Genomic DNA, 24,579 nt, shown 5'->3' on the forward strand with positions numbered 1-24,579 from the left:
GTCATATGGACCAGGCTCTCTATGTAGCCGAGGCTGACCTTGAACTACTGATGCTATTCCTGCAGTTGCCTCCTGAGTGCCGGGGTGATGGGTGTACTCCACCACCTCGCTGTTGGGCCTTGTCATTCTTTCAGACAAGATCATGGAGAATTGGGAGAAAAAAATTGTACTCCCTGACCTCTGGCCCCTGCCAAATGCCTATGTTTCTTTCCTAACTCTCAGGGCCTCCCAAGGTGACTTGCTTTAGGAAATGGAGTTCAAGCCCTGACACCAGACTAGGATTGAAGCGATGCCAGTTTGCTATGTGGGCTGAGGACGGAGCATACTTCGGTGTTAGGATCCAGAGGAGACCCCATTTGGAGGCTGCACGCAGCCCGGCATCTGAGAAAAGCAAGAAACTGCCAAGTGCCGTGTCCCGGCGCTCACCGCCAAGCCTGACGACTGGAGTTTGATTCTCAAACCCCACACTGGAAGCAGAGAACCAGTTTTGGCAAGTTGGCCTCTGACCTCCACATGGCCCGCCCATGTGACCATACAGCAAGGAGCCACTGATCTGTTGGGAAAGCTGAGTCCTCACTGGGAGAGAGGAGGCTGGGGATGTCAGAGGCTGCCCCCATCTTCAACAAGGCTGAGTTACTGAAAACTGTTAAATTATAACCCAGTATTTGGGAATCAAACCGTTCTTTTCTCTTTGTATTGCAGTCAGGGCTTGTAACCAACACTGACTGCACATGTGGGAGCATGATGTCATAACTGGCTTACCCTTACGGTCACTGTGAGACAGAACTTTTGTCCTTGGAAAGTGGGCAGGCTTTAGCTACATTTGTGTACAGCTGAGGTGTGGACTAGTCCTCTAGAATTCCCCAGTGAGGGGTGTTAGAGCCAAGTCTAGAATTGCCTAATGGGGGACGGGGGCATGGCCAGCTGTAGCACCCACATGGTGGGGAAGACCCTGCACGGGCAGATGATATATGGCTCAGTGGTTGTGCAACATTGCAGGTGGTAAGGTTATCTGGGGTGTTGGGGCCTGTGGGAGCCAGAGGCTTCATTAGTGTTTCAGACAGAGGCCAACACTTACAAAGAAGATTCTACCAACAGCCACAGATAGGTTTTGTTTTTCGAGACAAGGTTTCTCTGTGGCTTTGGAGGCTGTCCTGGAACTAGCTCTTGTTGACCAGGCTGGGTCTCGAACTCGCAAAGATCCACCTGCCTCTGCCTCCCAAGTGCTGGGATCAAAGGCGTGAGCCACCAATGCCTGGCTACAGTTTTTTTGTTTGTTTTGCTTTTTAACAAAACAGTATCTTACCCTGTAGGCCAGGCTGGCCCGGAATTCATCATGATCTTGCTTTGTCAGCATGCCAAGGGCTGGATAGAGTCCTAGCCTGAGCCTCACGCTGCCCTGCTGCAGTCACCTGTCCTGTCAGCTCCTTGAAGCCTTTCTCACCATTCTAGCTCCACAGGGGCACTTGTCTCCCTTTAGGCCCTGGGCTGGATCTTGAAACTGGGACACCAACATGCATGCTGCTGACTCCAGATGAAACCTTCATGCTGACCATTTAAATGGGAAAAAAGTCTGAGTTTTGTGGGGCTGTGTTCATAAGGGTGAGATGAAAAAGAAACCAGAGCGCATGAGGGACTTTGTATTTCACTGGGTCTGTAGATGCTATACAGGGGTTCTGCCATCAAGCCAGCCTCGTTTCCCTTTTAGGGTTAGATTCTCAGGCTGGCCTGGATCTCATAACCCTCTGCTTCCTGGCCTGGGATAGAAAAATGTGTCTATGCCAGAAGCCACATGGAGGAACGAGAGCCAGGTCCCACAAGCACCCTGTGCCTGGTGCCTGTGCCCCGCAGCTCTCAGGCACCCAGAGAGACTAATAAATCCAGACAGAAACTCAAGCTCAGAGTTAAGCAAATGTCAGAGGCCCTGAAAGGGAAGTTTCTCCTCTGCCAAGCCCAGGGATGACAAGATGGGGACAGACCCCCTCACCCTAGTTCCCACTGTCCCCTTGGCTACAGGCCAGTGGCTGTAGCTTCCAGTAAGATGATCAGAAGGTCTGGATGTAGCTGAGGCCTCACTGGCCTCCTGTGCTTGAGGAACTGGGCTCATTCCTGGCACCACAAATTTTCTCCCTAGAAATTTAAGACTGAATATTAAAGGACCATTGTGTCCTAGCACCCAGTTCTATCCACAGGAGAAAATGCCTTCACTTTATCCCACGTCCTTTCCTACCAAGGGGCATGAGGCTAGGCCATGCCATCTATACCCAGGTATCAAAGCTCCTGGGCCTCAGGTCCCTAAGACGACGCTTACGTCTGTGTCCTTCCCAGGGCACACACTGCTTATGTCCTCAGGTTCCACTGAGTGTCTCAGATCAGCTCACCTTTATTGAGGCAGGGTCCCATGGTGCAGTCTTAGCTGTTTTGGAACTCACTATGTAGTCCAGGCTAGCTTCCCACTCACACTGAAGCTTGGGACAACAGGAAGGTGATTAGCCTTTGCTGTGGGCCACTCCCAAGAATGGGGGATGGCAGTATCCCTGCAGGTCTTTGTGAGGCACAGGCCTGTCTTACAGCTCCAGTCTCTCATGTTTGGCTAGAGGTCAGGCCCAAAGTCAAAGCTTCAGGGGGCCAAGGGGGACCCCTGGAAGCCTGGGATACTTTACTGCTTATGTGGTTTCTTTGGCTGCAGGTTATTTTTGGTTTTGATTTGAAAGATTTCTTACTGGGACTGTGAAGGTGGCTCAGCAGAACACCCGCTGCTCTTGCAGAGGACCCAGGTTTGATTTCTAGCACCTACAGACAGCTCACAACCACTGTGACTCCAGCACCAGGGGATCTGATGCCCTCTTCTGGCTCCATGAGCACACAAATGACACAGACTCACAGACACTCACAAATATAAGCATAAAATCAATCTAGAGACATCTTGCTTCCATCGAACTTCAAAAACCCACCTGAAGCTGGAATCTGTGGGGACAGTGGCCTCACCCTGGGGTCCTTGTGCCAGGGGACAGTATGGATCCAAGACAAAATGGCAGCACAGGAGAGTGACTAGTCCCCATGGGTGTAAAGTCATCGGCCACCTTAGGACCCACTGTGCTTGGCAACTGTGTTACAGTCACTCTTGGAAGAGGCCACCTGCCTGTGCCTGCTGCTGCTACCATGAAAGGCGGTGGAATCCGAGTCCGAGCCCTGACCCCACAGAGTGCCAGCTGGGGTGGTTATTTATTTATTTGTTCTGTCCTTTCCCCTGCTTGTGAATGGAGGTGCCTTGGGTGGGGTAAACAGTCCCAGGGATGAGGATGCTCATCTGTGGCTCAGAGGGGAAACCATACCTGACTTCAGGAGAGACAGGAAGCCTCTCAGTCCCACCCAGCATGTCCTGCACTTTCCCTGGTGACATGGGTGACAGGACTCGGAGTTCAGCAGAGTGTCTCAGTGCGAGCTGTAAACAGGGTAACACCAGCTCCTGTGGGAACCCGTGTCCCAGGCAAGTAGTTGGGGCAAGTGTGCCTGAGGAGGATGGGACAACCCACGATAGGTGAGAGTCACAGCTCTGAGCGTGCCGCCTTGGCTACTATCACCAGCTTGGAGAGCTCAGACTTGAAGGCCCCAGGCCTGTGAGACACTGCAAGACAAAAGCACAGTTGGGCCCTGACATGATGCCACAAAAGATGCTGAGACAGGGACAGTGCTGGCAGGGGGCAGGTGTGGTGGATGAAGTGGAAAACTGCAGAGCCAGGTATGGTCACAGGCTTGTTACTGCAGCTACCCTGGATACTGAAAGACCCAGGCTAGTCAGGGAAACTTAAGAGAGACTGGGACATTGCAGAGGACTGAGGGCGTGGTCAAGGTGGAGCTCCACCTAGAATCCTCCAGTGAGGGGCTGGGGATGTAGTCAAGGAGCCACCCCCCCCCCCCAATTCCCCAGTGACACCTGGAATAGATTCTTTGGAGGAGTGTGGACTCATTTCCCTGGGCTCTACAAGTGTCTCCCTCAGCAGATCCTCACAGAGTCTAGCAAACTATGTTGGGACCCTTGATCCTCTCCATTTGTGCTCTGAATGGTCTTCTCTGCTTTATAGAGCAGCCTACCGGGGATGTGTTGTCACAGCAACAGGAAGTGGACCAGTATAGGTGACTATCTAGGATGCTGCAAGCTAAACTACCAGGAACAACTGCAGGGTCCATCCTGCAAGTAGCTTGTCTTTAGCCCATTGCCCATTCTCGAGACAGTTTCTGATCTGCAGCGGACAGTCATGAGGCCCTCGGCCACCTCTCTATCTGCAGTGGACAGTCATGAGGCCCTTGGCCACCTCTCTGCAAATGGCTTTTTCGAAGATGCTGGTGTCTTCCATCTGCTGGGTCCCACCTTCACCTACCTGCTGTCTTGGTCACTTCAAATTCTTCTTTTTTAAGGGGGACATCACTCTCTCTCTCAAACGCAGCTTTGGACTAAAAGAGAACAGGACACTTTAGTAGACACACACCATTAAGAGAGAAGTCCCCTCTCCTTTGGTCTCCTGAGCACTGTGGTCTAAAGCCAGGCATGCTTGCTAGGGTAGGTGTGGTGTTTCCAGTGTAGATCCCAGGCAGGGGTCAGCTCACAGGTGACAGACAGCCTCAATGTCACCTTGCCTCCCCATAACACACTTGAGGGACAGGAGTGGACCAAGGCTGCCTGGCTCCTTCCATTATTCCACAGGGTGTACCTCCCCATTTTTCTGGCCTCCTGGGGTAAAGCAGGTTTATGTAGAAGGATGGACAAGGTGCCCCCATCATGGGCCTCCTGCTGAGGTCTACAACTTGGGTGGGAGTCCTGGGGGTCAGCAGGGTGGCTGAATTCCTTGCAGTGAATGGTATCTGGGGCCCTGCAGCTCCCTCCCATCCTCGGATCCCAGAGACTGGTACTCACATAGGCCATGGCGTACTCGATCTCAGCACCCCGCACCTCAGCCTTGAACTGTGTGAAGTAGAGGTAGGACTTCCCCTGGGGCCTGTGGGGAGACAGAGTCAGCACTGGAAGAACCCCGTCGAGGGCCAGGAAAGAGCCTAGTGACGTGCGACTCCAGGAAGGTGAAGCCGGAGATGGAAAGGAACTCTGGGCGCCAAGGATGAGGGTAAGGGGGTGGTGTGACAGCCCCTGGGCATAGGGCTACCTTCTGGAGTTTGCCTTCTTTTTTGTTTCAAAACTGTTTTTTGAGACAGGGTGTCTGGTAGCCCAGGCTGGCCAAAGCTAGCCTTGAGCTCCTGGTCCCCTTGCCTCTGCCTCCTCAGAGCTGGTGAACATGAGAAACCGCAGCCAACAGAAGGCAGGACTCTTTCAATTTTAAAAATTTGCCAAAAAGCACTTTGGTGACTTCCTGCCCTGTGACCTAACTCCCCATCCCCCTGCCCTCCTCTCTACTATCTTCCCCTCCTCTCCCTCCCTGCCTGGTGCTCTGGTGTTAACACACATACTGGCAGCTTCCTTGGGGTCGCAGGGCCACTGTGCAGTGGCTGCAGGGGACAGCTCCCCCTCCCCCAGCCTGGTGCATCCTCAGTGGCTGCAGCTCACCTCCAGATGGTACAAGTGAAGTGCTGACTGTCTTCGCTCGTCCCCAGACTCATCTGCCATTGCTGGGGAGAGAGGACAGGCTTGGTGAGCGACGACAGGTGGTCAGCCTCTCTGCAAGGCCCGCCATACACAGACCTTCCCAGGCTAGAGTCATAGACACTGTCCTCCAGTAGATCAAGACACAGCCTATGTCATTTTCTTCCCGTAAGGGACAACAGCGTGAGAATGGCTCCTAGCTAGGCAACAGTGAGACCCTGTCTAAAAACCAAAGGTTAGGGACTCTGGGTCAGTGGTTAGCATGGGCCCCTGGCTCCAACCCCAGAAACAAGGCACAGTGACGCATGTCTGTCACCCCAGCACTCAGGACAATCAGGAGTTAGTCTCACATACACAAGAAGCCAGTCTGGGCTACAAAGACCCTACCCCCCCCCAAAAAAAAACCCCACAAAAACAAAAGCAATATGGGCATAGTGGTACATGCCTTTATTACCAGCATTCAGTCCCAACCACAGGCCCTCATCTGGGCCTCCCATTACTGTTCTTCATGGCTTCACAGGGGAGGTGGAGATGTAACATGCCTTGTTTACATCAATTACAAGCGTACCCTGTGACTACGTGGGTGCATTCTGCTGGAAAGCTAGGCCAGGTTGCTGGTTCTGGACAGTTCATGTTACTTCACAGACATGCTAATCCTGAACTTCCAGGCTACTCCAAGGCCTCTGCACCCAGAGAACAGTCCATCTGAGAAATGCTGCTCAGAGGGTCCATGCCTTGCTTTTCCCTAACAAGAAGGGTCTCCCATAGCCCAGGCTGTTCTTGAATTCTCTGTAAAGCTGATGATGACCTTGAACTCCTGATCCTCCTGCCTCTGGGAGCAAAATGCTACCCTGCCTGCTATTATATCCATTTAATCTCAGGCATAGCCAACCCCTAAAACTGCTGACAAAGTGGAAATTTTCCTTTCCCTGGACCATTCACATTAAAACATGAGCCACAGTGCAGTCATCACAATCATGCATCCAGACACCCATCAGTGAAAAAGGAAGCCCCATGCAGAACCTTCCCTGAATTCCTTCCCAGCCCCAGAAAAGACACTTCCTGTCTCTGGGTTCCCCTGTCCTGGACACTTGCTGCAAAGGAGTCGCACGCTGTGTGGCTTCTGTGTCAGGGTCTCTCATTGAGCAGTGTTCTTGAGGTCCCTCAGGGCCATGCTCCTTGTAACTGAAATTGTTGCTATTTCATGTTCCTTGAGCTCACTGAAAAGCTGGCTCTGTAGTGGGATGTGTTTGTCTCCAAGGTCTTGGGGGAGGGCTGGCCTCAACCTGTAAGTGGCAGCAATGGCTACAGCAGAAGAGCCGAGCATGACCACTCCCCAGAGCTGATTGCAGCCTATTGAGTAGTCAGCAACAAACACTTTCGTGAGGGCTTGCTGTCCTGGCAAGTTTTATGTCAACCTGACACAAGCTGGAGTGACTAGAGAGGAGGGAACCTCTAATGAGAAAATGCCTCCATACGATGTAGTTGCAGGCCAGCCTCAAAGGCATTTTCTCAGTTAGTGACTGATGGGGAGGGCCCAGCTCATTGTGGATGTGGCCATCCCTGGACTGGTGATTCTGGCTGAGAGCCAGAAAGCAGGCTTAGAGAGCCATGGGAAGCAAGCAGTAAGCAGCACCGTCCATGGCCTCTCCAACAGCTCCTGCCTCCAAGTTCCTGTCCTGTTTGAGTTCCTGTCCTGACTTCCTTAAGTGATGAGTAGCAATGTGGGGGTGTAAGCCAATAGAAATCCTGACACCTAGGTTCAGTTCCCAGCACCCACACGGAGGCCCACAACCATTAGTAACTCCAGCTCCAGGAAATCACAGTGGGCAACACAGCCATATGTATATACCCACACACCCAACTATATACACATGGTTAAAAAAATATGTATTTTAAAACCCTTGCCTACAGTGGGGAAGAGAAGCTGGACGCTTGTCTTGGGAGCTTGCTAGCTGGGTTTCCAGCTGACTGCCATCTTGTGTTCACAGCTGGTTTCTTACTGACTAAAGGTCTGCCGAGAAAGCTCAGTGTTTAGAACACTGGCTGCTCTTGCAGAGGACTTGGGTTCAATTTTTAGCACCCACACAGCAGTTCACAATTGTCCATGACAGGTTCTTGGATCAGACAACCACTTCTAGCCTCTGAGGGAACTGTGTGCTGATTTCTGTGGGTGCTGGGAGCACCTGGTTGAAGATGTTCTGCTTTCTGCACCCTCTCTCCAATTCTTCTTTTACCTTTGCTTGTTATGTACACAATCAAACTCACCCATCCCGTGCCACAAGCAGGGCTGCTATCACTCTGCAGACCATAAGCAACACTGTTCACAGGTACATGTCTTCCTGCCCATCAAGGTGCTGTGTTGTACATACCCATCCATCCATGGACATTGAGTTACTTCCACTTACTGGTCCCATGGAAAGCATTGCTCAGAACACTCATGTGCAAGGTTTCAAAGACGCCAGTATTTCCCCTGAATGAATGGGCCTGGGTGTAGGATAGGTGGCTCCCATGGTGGGTAGACATCTAACTGCATGACAATTGGCCTTAATTCTCCCTATGCTGTTGTACCATTTTGCATTCTACTGCAGGTAGATGGTCTTGCCAGGGGTTCAGCCCCTTTCTGGCTCACAGGCTGCTCTGAGGACTATTCTAGGCAGCTTGCTCAGGCAAGCCTCCTAAGGCACAGTCTATCTTGAGATAACAAAGGTCCCACTGCCATGGTAGTGACACTGTTATGTGAGCACTCAGGATGCTGAGGCAGGTACAACAAGGGCTACAGGATAAGATCCTGTCAAAATTGCACGAACAGACTGACAAATAAGAACCACAGGGGCTCACTGATCACACATGGATCAATAGTCAGGGATTGGTACTGTGGGTTGCTGGCTCTATGAGGCAAAAGCCAAGGCAGCTTGGGGTCCTTTCAGGCTCATGTGATTGAAATCTAGTGTCTCCAGCTGTGAAGCTGAGCTACCTGCTGTTCTTGCTGGGTAGGTGGGTAGCTCCAGTCCAGCCATGAGCACCACAGGCTTCCACCATTTCCCCCACCCCACCTTAAGCCCAAGGCACAAATGGCACCAGCCTCCACCCTCCTGCTGTGGTAGCTGGACTCACCCACAGAGATAGGGAGAGGAGTCCAGCCTAGTGAGCAGATGCAATGTGGATGCCCTGACCGTTCCTTCATGCAGCACACGAAAGGGATATACCGAGCACTCCTATCAACAGCCACATCCTGAGTGAGGGGCACCATGAATGGCAGATTGACAAACCACTCCCTTCCCTGTCAAGATGCTTGTAGAGTGGAGTAAAGAGAATCTCAACAGGCATGGGGGCTCAAGGGTATCATCCAAGCACCGGAGAGATGAAGGCAAGGGGATTGACCAAAGTCTGAGGTCATCCCAGAAAACACAGCAAGGCTGGGTCATTCTGGTCTATGATAGAGAGGTGGCTCTGAGGCTAAGAGCACTGGCTGCTCTTCCAACACACACATAGCAGTGTACAACTGTCTGGACCTCAAGGCCCAGACACTGTTTTCATGGCACCAAGCACATATGTGGTACTTAAGATACCATGCAAGCAAAATATCCATACACATTAAAAATATAGTAAGAAGCCAGGTGGTGGTGATTGCATGCCTTTAATCCCAGCACGCAGGAGGCAGAGGCAGGCGGATCTCTGTGAGTTCGAGTCCAGTCTGGCCTAACAGAGAGAGTGCCAGGACAGGTTCGAAAGCTACAGAGAAACCCTTGTCTTGAAAACAACAATAATTAATAATAATAATAATAAGAAGAAGTAAATAAGAAGTAAATCTCTTCCAAAAATCAAAAAGAAAGAAAACAATCTGAAGAAGAGAAGTAAATCTCTTCCAAAAAGGAGAAGAAAAAGAAGAAGATCTCTTCCAAAAACCAAAAAGAAAGAAAACACTCTGAGTCTGCACCTTCTTTGTGTTGAACACATCCACAAGTGAGAAAGGCAACTAAGAGCCTGGCTACTTCCCCCTGAGTGACTTACCTCATTGGTCCCTCCTTGGGAAGCATATGTAAATGTGCATGCAAACTTGCCCTGGGAAAGACAAAACAGAAGAAGGCTGAAGAACCAATGTTACAATGTCCAGAATCAAGACCCCAGCATCCTGGGTGTGGCGCTGTACACCTGTCCTCTCAAATACCAGAACCAGGCTGCCGTGCACTGGTCTAAGCCTCCATGCCTTACAAGCGCTAAGTTTCTGTTTCCTAAGTTGAATGTATCCTGGAAACCATGCTTTTCAACCTATGCTAAACTTGTGACCCCATGATGTATACCCACCCCTTTGCCTTTGCCAAATTCCTGAACACTTGGGACAACTCCCATTACACATGATGTGTTTTTGCACTGGTATACCTTGATCCCCGAGTCTCCCCAATTGCCTTAATAGTTGTTTTCTATCAACACTAAGCCTTTCCCATAAAAAGGACCTCAAAAGCCTGTGTGGGGCTGCTCCCTGAAATACCTACTTAAGGGAGGCAGTCTTCTGGCCAGTCAGTCCCTTGTGCAGTTTTAAATACAGCTTGCTTTAATCAGACAGTTGTGGAAATGTTTTTATCTCAGGTTTAACAGCAACTAAGGAAGCAGAGGCAGGAGAACTGCAAGATCAAGACTAGCCTTGGTGACTTTACCAAGACGCTGTCCTGAATGTAACAGTACAGAGATTGACATTAACAATAGAGCTTCCGCCTAGGAATCCCCAGTGAGGGCTTGGGGGGTGTGGTCAGAGGTGGAGCCCCTGCCTAGAATCTCCCAGTGAGTGGCTGGAGCTCGAGTAGAACACGGGCCTGTGTGAGACTCTAGGTTCCATCCCAGTATCATATAAAAGGAAAAGAAAGGCTCTACGACGCCCTCTGACTCCTTTCCTCCCAGGAGCACAGAACTTTGCAATCTCCGGGAAGGTCACATGACCTTCAGCAGCCACCCCTTCAGGATACTGACTTTGGGTTTAGTACCTAGGAGTCCCTGACGTGCACAAACTTTTGCTGCCAAGAAGCCCTGGGCTATAAGAATGTTTTCAGGAAATGGTTACCAGGGACACAGCTGTCACAGTTAAGTTGGGGAGGCCATGAGAGGAGAGTGGCTGGATTCATGTAAGGTCTGAGGTGCTTCCTCTCTGGTTCGAACTCATGAGCAACCCTCGCGGGACCTGCATAGCGCAGTCTCCTGAGACCCACTGCTCTCATCAGCCAGTATTCCCTTTTCTAGAATGCGATGGACAAGGGGAGAGTCTCTTGCAGGTAGGAAGCGATTGACAGGTGGCAGATGAGGGAGCTACAACTCCTCTGACCTGATGGTCTTCAGGTAGCCCCGCCCTTGCCATTCTGACGGGTCTCCAGGCCGACCCGACCCCGAGTCTGGCTCCGCCCATTACCGGCAGTCCTTAGTCGTCGATGCTCCTGAAGCTCACCACTTACCCCGGGCCCAACGTCCTGGGAGAAGGAATGTACGACGCCTCCTGGTCTCACGTCAAACGGCACGGTGGTGGGCTCGGACACAGCGGCCGCCAACGTCAGCGCCGCTGCCACCAAGAGCAGCGCGGTCCAGTAGGCTCCGCTGGGCGCCGCCATCTTGGTTCCGGACCAATGCGCAGGCGCTCGCGGACGGGGCGCAGCGAGGGACACGTGGAGCAGCCTGCGCGGAACACGTAAGCGCGAAACAGTTACGTGCAGGCCGCAGCTCTGGCGGCCACGTCGTGGCGGGGCACGACTTGGCACGTGACGTGTTACAGCGCCTCTGATTGGCGCTCCCGGATGAATGGGGAGAATTCGTGCTGCGGGGGTCAGAGTTGCCTTTTTGCGGGTCAAGTCCTGATTTTCCAAAATCAAAACGCCTGACATCATTGTAGTTAGGGTGAAAAATGTGTTCCGGTATTTTTACATTTATATCTCACTTAAATAGACTCCGGGCCTCCATCCTTTGGGCAGCATGGGGGTTGACTTTTATTTTGTTAAATTATCTTTAATATAGCTTAAATGCTGATTCTTTTGACTTGTAATTTACTGTAATTTATATTTTAAATTTCATTAAAAATATTTTATTGTGGGGTCCGGAGAGATGGCTCAGCAATTAAGAGCACTGGCTGCTCTTGCACAGAGAGCACCAGGTTCGAGTCCCAGCACCCACATGACAGCTCACCTCTCTTAACTCCTGTTCCAGAGGATCTGATGCCCCCTTTTGGCCTCTGCAGGGGTACCAAGCCTGCATGTGGTGCACAGATGGACATACATGCTGGCAAAACACCATACACACATTGTGATAATATGTAATAAATATCAGATGATTCATTTTATCCCAGGCTGGCCTCCAACTGTAACTCCTAATTCTCCTGCATCCACCTCCCCAGTGCTGGGATGACAGGTTTCACTGGTGGTGGGGATGGAACCAGGGGATACTAGGTAATCCCCCTAGCCTCTGAGACAAAGACCAGTTCTATGGTCTATGAGTGAACTGCAGGTCCTATGGCCTGAAGTGGCTGTTCACTTACAGGACCCTGCAGGTCTTAACAGGACAGACACATTTGCCTGTTCCTATTCCCTTCTGGACAGAGAGACCCAGACTTGACAGTGTCCAGTGCTGAAGGAAAAGGATGCCCCAATGCAGGGGACAGTGAACTCTCACCTTATGTGTCACAGATGTTCCTTAGCTGTTCTGGGGCCAGAACATGGGACCTTAAGCATGCCTGGCCAGCCCTGTGCTGACCAATGTTCCCAGCTTTTGTTGTTTTGTTTTTCGAGACAGTGTTTCTCTGTATTACTTTGGAGCCTGTCCTGGAACTAGCTCTTGTAGATAGACCAGGCCGGCCTTGAACTCAGTGAGGTCTGCCTGCCTCTGCCTTCCAAGTGCTGGGATGAAAGGCGTGCGCCACCAACGCCTGGCTATTCCCAGCTTCCCAATGGCAAGATGGATGAGTGAGTGTAGGGGAAGGGCCTCCTGCCAAGACTGCTGACTGGTGTTCCAGCCCTGGGAACGAGATGGTGATAGACCAACTCCTGCAAGTTGTCCGGAATACATGTGAGCTGGGACAAGCAGCCATACACAACAGAAAATAAATAAGTGGCTTAACGAAAGAACCTCCAGTGCCAAGTGATCCTCTAGTCACAAGGACTGGTCTTCTCCTCAGACTGCACTGATGGCTGCTGGCGCTCACCGCAGCCTGCACCACCCACCACCATGGTCACCCATCTGCTCTCTCGGTGCCTTCCCATCCCGTCCTTTTTGTTCACTACTAGTTGTCCCTTTAAATTTATTTATTCAGTGTGTGAAGGTCAGAGGGCAGCTCAAAGGGTCAGTTCTCTCACCCACCATGCGAATTTTGGAGATCAAACTCAGGCTTGGCAGCAAATGCCTTAATCTGCTGAGCCATCTCACCAGCCGCTTTCAAATCAAAGGGAATGGGGTGGGGACTGTCTCACTAGGCATACAGGCCATGTGTGTGCTTCCAGGGTGGGGACAGAGCCAGCAGAGACTACCAGCTGACCTACATGAGATTGTCACCTCACCACTGCTGTCTCCATTATAGGTCTTAGAGGGAAGCATTTCATCTTTAATAACTTTCCTTTGTTACATTTATATTATCATTGGTTTTTCAAGACAGGGTATCTCTGTATGGTGCTGACTGTCCTGGAACTCTGTAGACCAGACTATCCTGGAACTCACTGCATAGACCAGGCTGGCCTTAAACTCACGAAGATTTGCTAGGATAGCCACCATGTGCCTTTAATTATTGCAATACTTTGAAGCCTGGACAGATGGCTCAGCAGTTAAGAGCAGGCATTGCTCTCCCAGGACTCAAATGTAATGCCACACACCCTCATAGTGGGCTCATATCCAGCTCAATGCAAACCCAACTCCTCTGGCTTCTGTAGACATCCACACTCATGTGTGAATATCCACTGACACAAACACATCCATAAACAATTAAAAATAATACACCTTTAAAGAATAATTTCAACAATTAAAATGTTTTTCAGACAGGGTTTCAAACATCCAAGGATGACCTTCAACTCCTGACCCTGTGGCCTCCACCTCCTGAGGGCTGGGATGGAGGCTATACAGGGTATCCTATGCACCTCAGTGACCCCGTAACCTCCTCCCAGCCCAGCAACCTCCCCCGCAGGTCCTATAGGGCACCCTGCAGCCCCTCAGTCCCTCAGGCCTCACACAGCACCATTTCCATCTGGAATCGTTTAATGAGTCTACATACCACATAATTATAAAAGAATAAGAATTGACAAAAATATTTTCTTTCCATAATATGTAGAGGTGGTTCTGGGTTGTTTGGTTTTTTTTTTTTTTTTTTGTTGTTGTTGTTGTTGTTATCGTTGTTTTTACTTCTTTATGCCCGAACTCTGGTGGGAGGGGGTGGGAAAGGGCTACAACCCTGAGGTCAGGACAGGTCCTACTCCCGACCCTGGCAGCCCCAGGCGGTGAGTGAGGAGGAGTTGGGCAAGGACAGGTAGCGCACAGGGCGCCATGAATACAGGCTTGGCAGCTCCATAGTCTGGGCGTCAGGAGGGCGTGGAATCCCCAGCTGCCCAGTGCCGTACCACCAATTTCATATTTCGGTACCGCTTCCTGTCTTTTAAATAATTATTAAAAATGTTCCCCAAACACACACGACTCTGCAGGGGCAGGCAGCGGGCGGCACATGCTTCTGTGTTGGGATGGTGCTGCAAGTTTGGGACTGTGGCAGCCCCTGTGAGAGCTGTGGGCCTGGTGGTGGCCTCCTCCTAACCAGCCCAAGGAAGGCAGCATGGGGGCCTCCACTGCCTCTGTCCTGGACCCCAAGCAGCAGCAAGCAAACAAATTGAAAGCTTCAAAAACTAAAAGGTTACAAAAACGCAAGAAAAGCAGCAACAGCATCAGGGCAGAGGTCGGAGGTCACAGATGCTCCTGCAGGAAGTGCAGCAAGGTCACCTCGTAGTGCTCCCCAGACTCGGGGCAGCGAATGCTGTGTCTCTCATTAGGGTAGATCTGTGGAAGAAGCAGGGCTGCAGGCAGACCCACCTGGGACCCTATTCTGCACAGGGGCTGGAGCACACAGCTCACCACACTGGGCAGAGGCACCGGTGACAGGGGTTACTGTGTCACCAGGTCCAGGGTGGGGGTCTCTTCCCCACACCCACAGCTGCCACCCACATGTGATGCTGGGAACCCATGAAAGCCCACTAGCCCTCCTCTCCTCTCCCCTGACCTTCTATAATCATACCACACCCCCCACAAGTCTGAACACACTGCCCCCCCTTCAGAGAGGGAGCGATGCTCCACCTCCTGTACTGTGTGGCCTGAGTCTCCTCCACAGTCCAACAGGATATCCTCCAGGAAGAGCCCCCCCTCAGGTCTGCCCCCCACTTCACAACTGCAGTGGGCCCCACCCATCATTCTCACTGGCTGATCCAAGGTATGGGGTTCCCTCTGCCTCCAACCTCACTTGCTTCTGTACCTTTAAATGTCCCCTCCCTCAGGGAATTCCTGTGGGTCTCTATTCATTTAGGGATACCCCATGCCTTCAGCCAGGTGGATTCATCAAAGCAGGGGTCTCTGGTATAATCACTGAGGACCTGGGATGTGGCGGTTGTTGACACAGGATGGTCAATAAAGATATGACCGAACACAGGACCCGGAGGAGCTCAGACCACCAATGTGGTGGGAGTGGAGGATGAAGATGGGGACTTTGCCCCCAGAATCACTCACCTGGAGCTGATAAGGCTTCCCTGCCCGGATCAGCTGGGACACGAGGAAGTTTGTGTGAAAAAAGTGGACGTTCTCATCCAGGAAGCCATGGAGGATGAGCAGGCGGTTAGGCCTGGAGGAGACAGGGGAGGGAGTGAGGGCAGAGGTGGCTCCCATGGGCTAAGTCTCTTCCCAGCCGGCAGGACAGAGTGGAGGGCATGGGTGTCTGAAGTAGCCCCGCCCAGGCATCCGGGCAGGATGGAATGTTTTGGATGCATATTCCCACCATGACCACCACCGGCCATTGCATTATGCACTGGCCACGAGCCACCTGTAGCCCAGCAGAATATCAAAAGTGGTCAGAGTGACCAAGAAGGTGAGTTTTCTCTTTTCTATCAGATTTATTGATTTCAGAGATAGGCTGTGTAGCACAGGCTGGCCCTGAACCACCCATGTACCTAAGGATGACACTGAATTCTTGATCCTCCTGCTTCTACCTACTGAGTGTTGGGATGACAGGAATGTGCTGCCATGCCTAGGTTCTATAGTGCTGGGCTGGGGCCCAGGGCCTCCGACATGCTGGCACACGCTCTGCCACAGGGCCCAGGGCCTCCTACATACTGGCACACACTCTACCATGGGTCCCAGGCCCTGATATTTTATTTTAAATGTATGCACTAATTTGTAGAACTAATAGTTCCTGTGAATGACAGAGCAGCATTTGGTGTCTGTGGCTTTATAATGTTGTATACCCATTAGATCTCTAGTTCTGGAACATTCCTTCCTGCAGAAAAAGCCATCCCAGCACCAGCAGAGGTGATGTTGGGGCCCTGACAACCCCTGCTCTACCTCCACAGCTTAGTGCACTGAGCTTTACAGGGAGTGCAGGCAATGGTGGGGATTCCCAGAGAAGGAGATGCCCATGCCACACTGCACTGTGACCATCAGCTGTCCCTGTCTAACACTGTCACCTGGCACGTGACTGTGTGTGGACAGTGTCCATGCCCATGCAACGTGAGGATTAAGCGTCCAGAAGGGCTGTCCACCAGCTCACATGGCTACTTGAATTGTGTGGACAAGCACTTCAGGAAGGCAGGGTGCCACAGCTTGTGTGGCCCTAATCCCCACCATCCTGCACCCCCAGGCCAGGGTCTGACACCCTCAAGAGGCACTGAATGCCTGAGCTTAGCAGGACAGCTGGCAGGAGGTAACAGGAGACATGCAGGGAGGATGGTGAGTGGGTTGCTTACTCATTGGGCAGCTTCTCCACATGTAGGGCCACAGACCCTGCCTCATAGCCTTGCTGGTTGTTTTCAGGGACATCCATGTACCGTTCTGTGTACCCTGTGTCATAAGCCATCCATACAGTGACGGGAGCACCAGCAATGGCTACCTGGAAGACACAGGGGATGGATCGGGCAGGGAGAGAGGAGAAAGGTGTTGGATCTGGGGCCTGGCTTTGGCTGGGATTTCAGGCCGCAGAAGAGGGCCAGGCAGCCCATGCACGAGGGTGGTGGCTGGCAGGGGGCCCTCAGATGTGTGCCCGTGGGCCTTGAGCTGCCCCAGGACACGCAGGGTGTAGAGGGAGGGCCCGTCCCACCTTCCTGCCTCCTCCGCCTCCTCATGGCCGCCGCCCCGCAGTGCCCTGCCAGTCCCGGGGCCTGCGCCCCCCTGCTGCTCCTCACAGCATGCCCCACCTCTGCCCCTCCGAGGCGGGGGTCCCGGGCTTGGCCTCCCACATAGAGCTGCTGGCGGATGCCATCCTGGGGTCGGTGGTGGCGGGCAATGAGGAGGGGGACTCGGCCTCGTGGGGTGGCTGCGGGGAAAGATAGCCAGGTGGCAAGGCCCCTGCCAAGGTGCTTGCTCCAGGTTGGGGCTCCAGGGTGGGGACAAGGGGTCAAGGTCAGGTGGGAATCAGGCTGCAAGCAGCTAGACAGGAGTGAGACCCACCTTGAACACTTGTGGCTTGTGGATGAGCCCCATGAGGGAGAGGAAGCCACCATAGGACCAGCCATGGATGGCAACACGGCTGAGGTCAATGAAGCCATACTTCTCAGCCACATACTGCAAGCCTTCCACCTGGTCCTCGATCTCTACCTGGCCCTGTGGATGTGGAGACCCAGTGCTCTGTGACTTCCCCTGGGTGGTGACCAGGATCCCACATCCCATCACCTTGTTGCTAGGGAGAAGCCTCTCTTCTTAGGCTCAAAGTAGTACTCTGGAAGTGTCTGCCCAGGCTGGCCCTGCTGAAGCTGCTCTTTTATGTTGGCAGGGATGGCACCACTACCACCATCACCCCAATCATCACTACCATCCCCATCACCTCCATCATCACCACCATCCCCATCATCATCACCTCCATCATCACCACCATCCCCATCATCATCACCTCCATCCCCATCATCATCACCTCCATCATCACTACCATCCCCATCATCATCACCTCCATCATCACCACCATCCCCATCATCATCACCTCCATCCCCATCATCATCACCTCCATCATCACTACCATCCCCATCATCATCCCCATCATCATCACCTCCATCATCACCACCATCCCCATCATCATCACCTCCATCATCACCACCATCCCCATCATCATCACCTCCATCCCCATCATCATCACCTCCATCATCACCACCATCCCATCATCATCACCACCATCCCATCATCATCACCTCCATCCCCATCATCATCACCTCCATCCCCATCATCATCACCTCCATCATCACCTCCATCCCCATCATCATCACCTCCATCATCACTACCATCCCCATCATCATCACCTCCATCATCACCTCCATCCCCATCATCATCACCTCCATCATCACCACCATCCCCATCATCATCACCTCCATCATCACCTCCATCATCACTACCATCCCCATCATTATCACCTCCATCATCCCCATCATCACTACCATCACCACCATCACCACTATTACCACCACTGTTACCATCACCATTGTCACAGTCACCACCCTCAACACCAGTGTATACACCACCTTAACAGTTCCCTTCTGCCATGCCCATCAGACCCACCCTTGAGTTCCTGTGGACTGAGGCAGCTAAACAGTGTCAGGCTATGTCTGGGCCACTATCCTCTCCCCAGCTGTATGCTCAGGCCTGGGAGGAGTGAAGGGGACCGTGTTTCTGGGACCCACTTGTTCCCAAGGGACACAGTGCAGGATCAGGACTCACCATCTGGTTTTTCAGGGCGCCCTCAAATCGCAGGCCACGCTGACAGGAGCCCCGACCATCAATCACTACCACAGCGTAGCCCAGGGATGCCAGAGTGTTCAGCCGCAGGTACTTGATGCCCTTGAAAGAGTTGTTCACCAGCTGCACCTGCAGGTGAGGTGGGTGGTAAGAGCTGCGGGAGTAGCAGGGGGCAGGGCCTGGGCCAGGGTGCACCCACCTGTGGGCCCCCATAGACAAAGAGCACAGTGGGGTGCTTCCTTCCAGGCTGCAGGGTGTGTGGCTTGTAGATCATGCCGTATAGCTGCACATCGGCACGGGTGTGGAAGTGGAAGATCTCAGGGGGTACATAGTCCGGGGGGCAGTCTGTGATGACAAAGGTGCTGAGCAGAATGGCCAACAGGGACATGCCTACCACCGCCAGCCCAGGCCTTTGACCTCGCCCGCCCCCTCTGCTTCTGCCTAGAAGATGATCTTGGGAGAGCTACATGGGGGGCACCATGGAGGACATGCAATCCCCCTGGCATGGCTTGCCCACCCCCTCAGCGTTCCTCCACCTGCCTAGTCACTGTGGGAAGAGTATGATGGAAGCCTAAGCTGACCTCAGAATGATGCTCTCACCCCTGACCATGGCTGCCCTTGGGTTTCCTCTCTGTTTCCCAAGGACTGGTACACTGATACACTGGTCACCTGCTGCGGTGGGACCAAGGCTTTGCTTTCCTGAGACACCATCCCTTTACGTAGCCCAGGCTGGGTTGGACCCAGATTTATAGTCCTCTTGCCTCTGCCTCCTGAGGGCTGGGATGACAGTGTACACTACCATACTTGGTTTCTGGGGATGGAACTGTGGTTTCATGATTGCTAGCACTCTGCCATTGAGCCCCAGCTACTACTGGAGGGCTTTCCAAGGCATGCCTCGGGAATGTGGCTTGACAAGCGCTCTAAGTCTCCTGTGCTGAAACTGGAACTCAAAGGTAGTCAGGGAGAGGGTGCATCAGATCTCAAGGTCCAAGGCAGTTTCTCAGAACTATGTTTTCCTGAGGCCTCTCTGGTGACCTACCCTGAGCTCTCTGCCAAAACTACAGCTTCCAAACATCTGGTTTCTGAGGTATTGTCACAGAGGTTGCCCCAGGATGGCTACCAGACACCTGTACCTGCATCTATAGTCACATCAGAATCAGGGGAGACAGGGCAGAGACACAGGGAACCTTGCTTACTGTGAAAGCAAACTATTCTGTCTCTGCACCTGCACTGAGAGCCAAGGCTGTTTAAGTCTGCCCTTGCCCTGGCTGATGGGGCCAGCTCCCTGAGGTTGCACTACTCACTGGCTGCTTCCATCATGCTGGCCCAGAAGCGTGGCTGCTTGTGCAGTGGGTCATCATCAGGGCCACTCAGCTTGTACACATGCACGCATGGTGGCGTGCTCACGCTGCTGTAGTGACTCACAAACATGTCGAAGTTCTGTTGGTGGCAGGGTGGCACTCAGTGCACAGGAGCAGCCTTCTGCCTTCCCCGGAGACACTGTATAACCTCACCCACCCACGGGTCATCACGACCACCCTCTGCAGACAAGGAAACAGCCCAGTGAGGGCCAGTCCCATGCCGGGGACCCAGGCCTCATCCTTGATGGACAGAGATTCGACCCGATTTCTAGAATGTCCACAGACACGAAGGGCCGTGGACTGGCCCTGGGAGGCTGGGGTGGGCAGGGGCGTGGCGTGCCCACCTGGCTCATGGAGCAGCTGTGGGAGAAGCCAGGCGTGGTGAGCCGCACGATCTCACCCGCCGACTCATAGCTGACTACGTAGAGGTGGTGCTCCAGGGGTGTGTCCTTTGTACCTTGGAAGTACACCAACTTCGTCTGCTCGTTGACCCAGATCTGCAGGCAATGGGGGCTTCTGTGACCAACTGTGCCTGGCTACACTACCTGTCCTAGCCCCCAGCCACAGGAACTGCAATGGGAGGACCCCCTTGGTGCCCCAGCCAGCAGCAACCCTGCAGCACGACACACTGAAGGCAGAGCATGAGGGACAGGCCTTTGTGGGGTCAAAAGCTCCCCAGCATGCACAAGGTCCCGGCTCCATCCACACAACATTAGCTGGGCATGGTGGAACACGCCTGTCACCCAAGTCTTGGGAGCATCAGGCGTTCAAGGTCACCCTCAGCTACATAAGGAGTTCAAGGCCTGCTTGGGCTACATGAGACTTTTTTTCTAAAAATAAAAAGAGATGTTTGTTTGTTTGATTTTGAGGCTGTTGCTTACTGTGTAGTCCAGGCTAGTCTAAAAATATGAAGGTTTTCATCTCTTTGGCTCCTGAGTGCTAGGATGATAGGCCCACAAACAATACTCTACTCAGATTCTGACAATGTTTTGGCCTCATGTTTTTCTTAATTTCAGAGTAAAAGGTTCAAAGCTACATGGAAAAGTCCTGTCTGTGGCAAAACAGGTGGGCACATGGTCACAACAGGATGGGCACTCAGAGTGTTTCCAAGTATGTGTGCCTGGCATCAAGCTCAGTGGGGACTTGCCTAACACTCATGAGGGCTCTGGAGCAATACCCAGCACTGAAAAGTTAAAATAAACAAACAAATAAATATAAATAAAAATAAAAATCAGAAACCCACATAGCAAATTACAAAGAGATCAATCTGGTTCTTTGCTTGGGGGGGACCCTGGGCAACTTGTCTGGACATGTGCAGCCACCATAACTAGGGATGGAGGCTGGCTGGCCCTCAGTACACAATCACAGACCTGCTGTCCAGGGGAGAAAGAGGGGCCTTCAGGGCTCCAGGTCAGTACTGGATGGGCCAGTCCTCCATGGAGGCGGACCTCCATGCTGAGAATACTGGTGTCCTAGGGACCCTGGGAGGGCAGAGTCAGCCACAGGGGCAGGGGAGAACAGTACCTAGGAGCCCCCACTGGGGCAGAGCCTGCCGCAGGAGGGTGGGGCAGCACAGTACCTTGGAGCCATGCCTTGACAAGACCTCCCACTCGCCACTGGTCAGCGCAACCTCCTCCTTGATTGGGCACTTAAACTCATCTGTGGAAAGGAGAGCAGAAGGGTGAGGGGGGCAGGAAGGAGACAGGACCCCGAAATTCTGCAACCAGGGGAAGCACAGTCACACCCGTGCCCAGCCTGGACTAAGGAGCCTTACTAACTTATGGCAGGTGTTAAGTGGCCATGGACCTCCTAGGTCATGCTGGGCCACCAGAACCAGGATTCCATTAGGTAACCAGGAATGGTGGCACACACCTTTAATCCCAGCACTCCAGAGGCAGGAGATCTCTTTGAGTTCTGGGTCAGCCTGGGCTACATAGTGAGACCCACCCCCTCTCAAGAGCAAAACCACCATCAACAGACAGAACCAAGTTCTGTTACCCCGAGACCTGCTGAGTACCAGGCCTGGGGCTGCTTCTGAGGCCCACCAGGCAGAGACAAGGCTTTTGCTACAGTACATCATATATGGATTGGGACAGCTTCAGGGGAATGACTAGCTGTATCTTCCTAGTCTAAGGTCACCAGGAGATCTAACATTGCCCAGGCTAGCCCTCACAATCCCAGCCCATACATAGGGCCACCATCCCTGTCTGAGCCTCAGTTTTGAGGCTGTGCATCTGCATCTCAGCACCAGAGGGCCCCAGTGACCCACTTATCTGCTGTCATCACAGACATGTCACCTAGATACATCCCACCTCCTGGTGTGTCCTTCCAAAGCCACCCACTGCCCTGTCAAGCCAGCCTCCTTATCCTCCATAGCCCTTTTTCATGTTTTAACTTTTACTTCAGGTGGACCTTGGATCTTTTACTTCCTGTGTACCGTGTGTGTGTGTGTGTGTGTGTGTGTGTGTGTGTGTGTGTGTGTGCGGTGCCTGCGGAGGCAAGCAGAGGACACAGGACCAGGAGAACTAGAGAGACAGTTCTGAGCCATTTAGATGCTGGAAGCCGAATCCAGGTCCTATGCAAGAGCAGTTGGTGCTCTATCCACTGAGAGACCTCTCCATCCCCCACCTCCCACCCCATTTAGATAGGGTCTCATATAGCCCAGGCTCGCCTCAAGCTCATTAAGTAGCCAAGGATGACCTTGAAGTCCTGACTCAAGCCTCCACCTGACTTTCCACCACATGTGGTGCTGGGGACAGAGCCCATGGCTTCCTGTATATCAGGTAGATACTGTATCAACTCAGCCCCAGGCCAAGGTAGCCCTCCTGAATGTCCCTCCTGCTTCCTTAGGTCTTGCCTGCTCACTCAGCTGCCATCCCATCACGCCAGGAGGTGCATGCTGGGGCCTGAGTAAGCCTGTGGGGCTGGGCACTCTGGCACGGTGCTTAGGCTGAACGACCATGAGCCTGAGGGAAGTTTCTAGGCAAAGCATCCCTGAGTGCAGGGGTGGTGCCCCAGCAGGGTACAGATCAGAGTTGATGACAATCCTGTGACACTGAGGTCAATGCCAGAGGGACACAGACAGAAGCCACAGTCAACAGCAACCTGAGCTTTGAGTCACTCAGTACCACAGCAGCTGAGACATAAGGCCTGGACTCCCTGTGGCTCCTGGCCCTCAGAGATGCTGTCTCATCACCTCTGTCACTTGAGCCCATGGCTGCACAGCCTGCTGTGGGTGCCACCTCGGAACTCTGGTGCTCACTGAAGATGAGTCGTCTTCAGGGAGGCTTCAGTGATGTCTGGGGACACGTGTAGCTGTCATACTGGGGGAGCTACTGCCGTGGAACAGGTAGAATTGGGGATGCTGTTCCCCAAATGCAGCCTGTGCTGGCTGGACCTGGGCCCTGCCTGAGCTGAGGCTACGGCCTGTGCAAACGCCCTGAGGTAGAAGACACAGATCCGTCCCACAGGCTATAACCTCAGTTCTGATGGCCCAAGGCACCCTCTCAACAATGCCCAGAAATGCCCCCAGCCCCTGATGTTCACCTGCCATCACTGCAGGAGCCTTGAGTTTCTTCTAGAAGCACAGTCTATTCAAACTCAGTACCTCAAGTCACTAGCTCTAAAACATTGCAAGATCCTCTCTCCTCTCCTGATGGGCCCTTGAGTATCTCTGGCCCAAATGGACCCCAAGTCATGCTTGGCATTGTGTGCCCATCCCACTGGGAGACAGCATCACCAAGGACAGCATCTCTGGTAAAGACCACTGGGATAGGTCTGGCTTCAACTGTGGCCTGATTCTATTCACTCTTCACCTCTTGTCCTCAGCCCCAAAGAAACCCATTCACTCCACACTGATGTTAGAACCAACCATTTCCTACTTCCTTCTCTATGTCCTCCAAGGCCAGAGACAGCATTCATCATCACTCTAGCATTACCGCCTGCCCCACTACAGTCTTTCAGGAGAACACACTTTGCTTGACTGCTCAGACAGACCTTGTCCCTCCAGCCTCAGCTGTGGGAGTCTGGGGGTCACTGGAGTGCACCAACACACACCATGTCCCTTCTCAGACAGTGGCATCGTTGGCCCCTGGAGCCACTCTAGTCAAGGAACAGAGAGGATATGAAGCTCTGAGACAAGTGACTGAGACTGGGACACAAACATGGGCAACAGGCAAACTAGAAACAGGCAGGTATGGCCATACACCAGGAAAATGAGAAAATAAAACAAAATGCAGGTGGCACATAGCAGTGACAGTGATGCATGGGCCAAATTCTAATGCCCTGATGGCACTGAGGACCCCATTGCACAGGTGCTTAGGAAAGCCCACCTAGTCAATCAACAAACTCTTACTTGATGGCTGCCAATGGCACAAGGACAGGGTAGGGCAAGATATGGCCACACTTTCCTCCCACCCCTGCCTCCTGTGTGACGGATGCTCTGCTCACCTTCTGTGGGGCTGAGGGGTTCTGTCCAGTCATAGTCACTGGTTTTAAGATCCACAGTGACCCTGTACAGGTGGCAGAAACCAGTCTTACACTCATTGGCACGGAGGAAGGAAAAGTCCTGCTGGCCCTCGGCCTGCGGGAATGGGTGAAAGATGTCATGGACCTGCAGGGAGAGATGACTGAGTCAGAGGATTCGGCGGCTGGCCACACCCGAGTCCAGCCCAGTGTTCTTCTGGGGACCATGCATGGTAC

At 52.8% G+C, this 24,579-nt stretch overlaps 2 protein-coding genes across 5 annotated transcripts in view; both read right to left on the reverse strand.

The window, feature by feature from the left end:
• Positions 1-3,213: 3,213 nt before the first annotated feature.
• Positions 3,214-11,226, reverse strand: Mydgf (myeloid derived growth factor). The gene is made up of 6 exons (XM_051177586.1): positions 11,038-11,226; positions 9,608-9,658; positions 5,558-5,619; positions 4,916-4,997; positions 4,383-4,455; positions 3,214-3,628 (listed from the first exon to the last, which is right to left on the reverse strand). Exons 1-6 carry the CDS (start codon positions 11,188-11,190, stop codon positions 3,549-3,551), a joined length of 501 nt encoding a protein of 166 aa, XP_051033543.1. The 5' UTR covers positions 11,191-11,226; the 3' UTR covers positions 3,214-3,548.
• Positions 11,227-13,540: 2,314 nt separating this feature from the next.
• Positions 13,541-24,579, reverse strand: part of Dpp9 (dipeptidyl peptidase 9) — a 29,652-nt gene continuing 18,613 nt past the window's right edge. For 3 of the 4 annotated variants that reach the window (XM_051177590.1, XM_051177588.1, XM_051177587.1), the window contains 10 exons: positions 24,328-24,490; positions 21,458-21,537; positions 20,223-20,375; positions 19,822-19,957; positions 18,717-18,862; positions 18,500-18,646; positions 17,246-17,398; positions 16,546-16,688; positions 15,317-15,428; positions 13,541-14,596 (listed from right to left, as the gene is read on the reverse strand). In XM_051177590.1, coding sequence (XP_051033547.1) covers positions 14,504-14,596; positions 15,317-15,428; positions 16,546-16,688; positions 17,246-17,398; positions 18,500-18,646; positions 18,717-18,862; positions 19,822-19,957; positions 20,223-20,375; positions 21,458-21,537; positions 24,328-24,490 — 1,326 coding nt within the window. In that variant the 3' untranslated portion in view covers positions 13,541-14,503. Of the gene's footprint in view, positions 14,597-15,316; positions 15,429-16,545; positions 16,689-16,992; positions 17,112-17,245; positions 17,399-18,499; positions 18,647-18,716; positions 18,863-19,821; positions 19,958-20,222; positions 20,376-21,457; positions 21,538-24,327; positions 24,491-24,579 lie in introns of those variants that run through there. The other variant, XM_051177589.1, reaches the window with a different exon arrangement.

The sequence above is a fragment of the Phodopus roborovskii genome, unplaced genomic scaffold (assembly GCF_943737965.1).
Source record: "Phodopus roborovskii unplaced genomic scaffold, PHOROB, whole genome shotgun sequence".
Classification (NCBI taxonomy): Eukaryota; Metazoa; Chordata; class Mammalia; order Rodentia; family Cricetidae; genus Phodopus; species Phodopus roborovskii.